The 6,041-nt window shown below is 45.9% G+C and overlaps 3 protein-coding genes across 3 annotated transcripts in view; all 3 read right to left on the reverse strand.

The window, feature by feature from the left end:
- Positions 1-502: 502 nt before the first annotated feature.
- On the reverse strand, positions 503-1,947 carry Pmar_PMAR005548 (2-deoxyglucose-6-phosphate phosphatase, putative; the record flags this gene model as incomplete). Its single annotated transcript, XM_002782217.1, has 7 exons — positions 503-587; positions 639-757; positions 823-966; positions 1,022-1,098; positions 1,575-1,683; positions 1,723-1,832; positions 1,878-1,947. 7 exons carry the CDS (start codon positions 1,945-1,947, stop codon positions 503-505), a joined length of 714 nt encoding a protein of 237 aa, XP_002782263.1.
- Positions 1,948-3,732: 1,785 nt separating this feature from the next.
- Positions 3,733-4,416, reverse strand: Pmar_PMAR005549 (hypothetical protein; the record flags this gene model as incomplete). Its single annotated transcript, XM_002782218.1, has 3 exons — positions 3,733-3,885; positions 3,936-4,014; positions 4,376-4,416. The coding sequence occupies 3 exons, from the start codon at positions 4,414-4,416 to the stop codon at positions 3,733-3,735; spliced, it is 273 nt and encodes a 90-aa protein (XP_002782264.1).
- Positions 4,417-4,564: 148 nt separating this feature from the next.
- Pmar_PMAR005550 (cAMP-dependent protein kinase catalytic subunit,, putative) overlaps positions 4,565-6,041 on the reverse strand; it is a gene marked incomplete at both ends in the record, with an annotated part of 3,652 nt that continues 2,175 nt past the window's right edge. Inside the window, 9 exons of the mRNA XM_002782219.1 lie at positions 4,565-4,653; positions 4,698-4,788; positions 4,832-4,879; positions 5,021-5,125; positions 5,173-5,291; positions 5,337-5,475; positions 5,526-5,651; positions 5,704-5,768; positions 5,813-5,853. Of these exons, the coding sequence (XP_002782265.1) occupies positions 4,565-4,653; positions 4,698-4,788; positions 4,832-4,879; positions 5,021-5,125; positions 5,173-5,291; positions 5,337-5,475; positions 5,526-5,651; positions 5,704-5,768; positions 5,813-5,853 (823 nt within the window). The remainder of the gene's footprint in view (positions 4,654-4,697; positions 4,789-4,831; positions 4,880-5,020; positions 5,126-5,172; positions 5,292-5,336; positions 5,476-5,525; positions 5,652-5,703; positions 5,769-5,812; positions 5,854-6,041) is intronic.

Consider the following 6,041-nt stretch of genomic DNA (forward strand, 5'->3'; position numbering starts at 1 on the left):
AATGTGGCAACCTTACTCCTCTTACTCAGGACGATGATGATACACGAGTCACATCACGATATGGAGATCATATTGTGAACATGCACCAGTTGCTGTAACGCGAGTGAATCACTCGGCGAGTGCATTTCCGATCTTTGCCACGCAGTAGTGTAGGCTATAGTTCGCCTTATTCCCCCCAACATGCATAGGAGTTCTTGAGCAATTATTCTGAAATACCCTTCACGTGAGCGTTGTAACAAGTTCATCGCTCATCGGTCGGTCCAACTTTAGTCCCTTCGTCCCGACTTCCCTATGCCTCCTGCGCGTTGTGTTCCCGGGAAGTCCCCTAACTCTAACCCACAGGGCTCCAGCAGCGCCAAGAGCCCACACGTACCATACCAGGCACAGTTCGATAAAGTCCCTCCGCACTGATTTACCTCGAGAGCAACACACATATCAGAGAAACAGATATCAGCAGTGAGGCAGTTATCATCATTGACAATACAACACACAGACTAGACAGCTACGCTTCACTTGGTCTCGCAAAGAACTCCTTGAGATCGGCGATATCTTCTAAACTGTCCAAGACCCAAGTCGCCTTATTGTATCTACCGGCTCGAAGGTGATGCGCATAAGACCGACAGTAAGCGCAGTCCTACGTGGCAGAGTGATCCACTTCATCACACTGAAAGCGTTTGTCTGGTAAAGCCACGACGCGCATTCCTGCTGCTAAGGCCGCTTGTACCCCTTGGGCCGAGTCTTCGAAAACAACGCAATCCTGAACACGATGCCAACGATCAAGACGAATCGATTTAACATGGTTGAGCACAACGAGGCACCGACCTTTGGATTCGCATCGAGCCTCCTGGCAGCCTCGAGAAAGATGTCGGGTGATGGCTTGCCCTTCTTCACGTGAGGATCATCCCCACATACACAGATAGGAAAACATTCAGCGATCTGTGGGATGTGGCTGACCTTCTTTTGGAACTGTCAAGACAATTGATCGATACCACACCATGTTCAAAGTGTGTTGAAAGCCTACAGAAGGTGATATGGAACTAGTAGCAACAGCCCGCTTAGGGTTGTACTTCATCAAGTCTTCCATTACACGAGCAGCACCTGGTACGATTGATTCTAGTTATGATGTGGTCAGCAGTTACTAATTACTTGTTGCGGATCGAGCGGAGCTACCATTAATGCCCAAAATATTTTTTTGTCGAATTTCAAATGCGCGACTTGGATTTATGGGTACTCAAGCATGGGGAGCTCAATGGTGAGAGAATTAAATCGAAATTCATCAAAATGAAAGAAAAAAGTGTTCGCCTAGTTCACGCGTTCCTAGATGGCGCGTACTGTATATTGCAAGTTGCATCATTTCGAATGTGCGGGCGTACGAATTATTTATCAATTTGGAGAATCTCCACACCCCGAGAGAGTTTGAACACAATGAAACTACCAATCGAGAGCAACATCTAGAAAAATATGGAAATCTAGATTTGGTGCCTCCCCGAAAGTATATAGACCGAAAACACTTTTCGCTAAACACGTGACGAGCTCCGCCGATTCGTCGAGAAGGCCTGCTCTTGAGCACCTACCTGGCATCAACTCAAGTTGTCCATAGAGTGAGTCCATGCACTCATAGTATTCTTTTATATACTGCTCACGAGGGAGCTGTGCAGGAGTAATGTTGTTGCCATCCAAAACCTAACAGGGTTAGAGCAGAGGATCGACTACAACACTTACGATTCGACTCCAATCCTCAGGTTGTCTGCCCATCAGCTTAGCATGCAGCGCTGGTGTTAGTTTACCACCGAACTTCTCAATGGGCTTGCTCAAGGCGATAGCTGAGGCACCTGTCAAGACGAACGATACATCATCATAGAAGAGAGTATCATCACCTTCGTAGTCGATGAGAGTACCATCAACATCGAAAATGAAGGCAGGCAGATCGTCTGACTGATTAACCATTGTATGAAAAGTAACTTGACAAGGGGTCATGGATAGTATCACATTCAGTTAATACCTCGGGCAAGCCAACAACAGATATCGAGTACTAGAAACGCTGACAATATTACTACTGCTCCTCCATCATCAACTCCTAGGAACGGTTTCAATATTATAATATCTACAAAACGAATGCTTGTACAACTAAGTGAATAACAATGCTGCTCAACGACAGTGATAAAACGGTCAGTTCATACGACGATGATAGATGTGAGAGACCTGAGTGATGGTAGTAGGAGTAGGATACATACAAGAGGATCTATTACATCTGAAATCGTCCGACAAGATCCACAACGTATGTATTGTGTGCCCCACGGGGCCAGGTTGGACACATGACATACTGAGCATATCATGTTGATTGTCTGAGTGATAGCAATCGATAAGACCTTGTGATATCGGGGATACTACCTGAGCTCCCATAAGAGCTCCGTTCCCTGAGGGTGCTGGCTGAGCAGTAACACTATTCATAGAGTTACATCGCGGACACTGGACATAGGTTGCATGCGGCGCGAACCTATGCAACGACAGTGCGTGTCAACTTGCTATGCGAAGTTTAGGAATGTGTGTTTTCCTCGAGATTAATAAGAAACGATCTGGAAAGATATCGCGTAAACAATGTAAACATTGCTATGAACATGTGATGTGATAATGGTAACCTTTCGAGACTATGATAGCGACAAGTTGTTCACTATCATTAATCCCGGAATAGACAACACACATTCTCCACATTTGCATAGTATCAAATTGGCACACACTATAATGAGAATAATTGACATTAGTATAAATCCCAGCGTTAGTGATATGATAAAAGTAACCTTTCGAGACTATGATAGCGACAAGTTGTTCACTATCATTAATCCCGGAATAGACAACACACATTCTCCACATTTGTATAGTATCAAATTGGCACACACTATAATGAGAATAATTGACATTAGTATAAATCCCAGCGTTAGTGATATGATAAAAGTAACCTTTCGAGACTATGATAGCGACAAGTTGTTCACTATCATTAATCCCGGAATAGACAACACACATTCTCCACATTTGCATAGTATCAAATTGGCACACACTATAATGAGAATAATTGACATTAGTATAAATCCCAGCGTTAGTGATATGATAAAAGTAACCTTTCGAGACTATGATAGCGACAAGTTGTTCACTATCATTAATCCCGGAATAGACAACACACATTCTCCACATTTGCATAGTATCAAATTGGCACACACTATAATGAGAATAATTGACATTAGTATAAATCCCAGCGTTAGTGATATGATAAAAGTAACCTTTCGAGACTATGATAGCGACAAGTTGTTCACTATCATTAATCCCGGAATAGATAACACACATTCTCCACATTTGCACAAGCATCCTAGTAGACGACTTCTCTATTACTCTAGTAAAGTATGGCATCTGTAGCATTCCAACCTAGGCTGTGGTGGGGGCTGACAAGACAACAAATAGGGGTCCCCACATTATCGGGAATTGCCCTACCTCTACTATGCGACGGTTATTGCTAGCTATCGAAGTTATACTCCCATCTGGATTCTCGATGAAGAACGCCGCCTCAGGACGTTGACCAGAGGTCGGAGACTTATTGTTCGCAACAGTTGTAGCCATGCTGAAGCGAGGGTCGGCAACAACAAAAGTAACTGTATGCCGCAGGTGATGTTAAGCTCAGCAGGTCCCATTAACATCCTCCCAAGAACACTAGGGGCCTCTGATGAAAACGTTCGTACAGCGCTACGTAGTGTCGTCGTCATCATCATCATCTAGGTCTGCATACAGAGATGCTCGGAAGTCCCCTCCAGACGCCCTGATATCTCTCAGCTGTTCGCTACTCGATCCAGCGTCGAGATCCTCATACCGCACCAACCGCGTCTTGTCCACCATAACCTATGAAGGCCACCGTCCATCTCGAGGTCATCTGAACTATCTTTGCTCACCTCCTTGTCAATTCCCTTCAGTTTCATAGCCTCCCATCGAGTTGCATCGGACGTATCCCGTTTTTGCCGCTTTCTGGACCTATAATGCATCTTACCACACCAACATGAACTACTACTTGCACCCCTACCCTCTTCCTTGATCATCATCCTGTATTGATGACGTAGTACTGTGTACACTTTCGACACTACTACTGCTGACCACTGACCTAGGGCTCAGAAGGGCTGAACTACACGAGGAGGAGGACGACGACGACGACACACTCCTCTCAGATGCAACAGACGGGGACCTAATGAACGCGAAATGCCGAAACAATAAAAGGCATCATCCCTACCGAGGCGGCCTTTCATCTGGGGTTCTACTCCTTGATCGTTGCCGGCGAGGACTACCACTGCGGCTACGACTACTACTACTACGGCTAGATACGAGTGATGCCGCCGACTTGGTGGACTGGCCGATAGCGATGCCCCTTCTAGGTGGCATCAGAAGGAACAGAGGGCAATATGGTACAAGAGCTAGTCGAATAGCAGCAGTGGGACTTCAAAAACAGATATAACAAAACACTAATAAGGATTGTTATTGGACTTGACAAAAGTTATAAGTATCCAGAATTCTAACAAGACTATGAATATCAGTGGTAGTAGGTGGTGCTCTTATCCAAGTAGGTTTCCGTAGGTATACCCTTACTACGATCAGATTCCCCCACAGCTGGAGGAGGACCTACAGGACAAGACCTCATCAGAACTCATATCCCCATTTATCACCATGCGAGTAGAGCGATGCTGGTAGTCGTGGAGCTGTACCAGCACTCCGTTGCCACTCCTCGACACTGGTGAGTGTCGCATTCTGGATAGCCTAATATGGAATACATTCTAAAAGATCATGCATCCCCCCGTACATGATAGCGACCTTCACATGTCTTCAACCTCTCAGCCCGTACGGCTACCTGAAAACTGTAGGAATGATGGTAGGGACGAACGATGTGAACATCACTGAGTTCGATTTAGTTTCAACGAAGATATTGAATTTCCAAAAATGTGATGTGATGGCCCTATGAGCTCATCACATGTACACCCTCATACCGCACCAGTTTAGCTTTCTGCATCTCCAATGCAGTAATGACCATCGTCCTGTCCTGCTCTGCCTGCCTCTGCCGCTCAGCCCATATTTGATTCCTCTTCTCTAGAGCTCTCTGATAACAACACCATGTAAAAGAGGCAACAACAAGGTCTATCCTACCCTAGTCCGATAGGTCTCTTGAATGTTCTTCTGGAGTTCCTTCACCTTACCCTCCGCTGCCTCCAATCGGTCCTTCTCGTCCTGTATCACCTTGCGTATATCCTTCTCATCGTCCTCACCTGAGCTCGTCTCTTCCCCCTCCACCTCCCCACAAAAGCCCCTACCTATCTGCCCATCAGCATCAACATGTTCACCAGCTAATCTACGAGCCCCATCTACATCCCTACGAGCCTCCTCAAGCCATCGTTTCACAAGCAGCATAGCCTTCTCCGAAGCTTCTATCGATTTCTCTAGTTTCGTCCTCTGAAGAGCAACCTCCCTACAATGCCATCCGCCCTATACCCTTTACGAACCTTATCGCACAGACCCCTATTCTGGTGTCGTAGTTCCTGAAGCCTAGCCCCAGCTTGGCGTAGCTTCTGCCTCAGTTCTCGTTGCTTATACAGCTGCTCACGTATAGTATCCCGTAACGAAGGTGCCTATGGTGATCTTTGCTCCAGAATTTTACTTAACCCCAAAGAGCCCTCCCACCTGATCGGCCCCTTCCTTTTTACTATCACCAACTGCTAGCTGAGGGGCTGTTTGCGGCACTTCTCCTGAGATCATCAGCTCCACACAAGAAGTATACCGTGAGTACTACCTTCGACACTGCTAGCTGCGGTCGGCTTGAGATTAGGTAAACTCGCTGTGTGTGACAACACTGAACGGCATAACACTGGAGTTTCACCCGTTTTACGTGACTTCGTGAAAAACGCGATATTTTCGCCTTGCCATAGTCGTGAAATATGTTTTTCATATCACTAGGGTGAAACTCCACTGATTCGCATTCACGAAATTCAAAAAACAATATGGCAGATTCTGCGCAAGTG

Source organism: Perkinsus marinus (assembly GCF_000006405.1).
Source record: "Perkinsus marinus ATCC 50983 genomic scaffold scf_1104296939916, whole genome shotgun sequence".
Taxonomy (NCBI): domain Eukaryota; phylum Perkinsozoa; order Perkinsida; family Perkinsidae; genus Perkinsus; species Perkinsus marinus.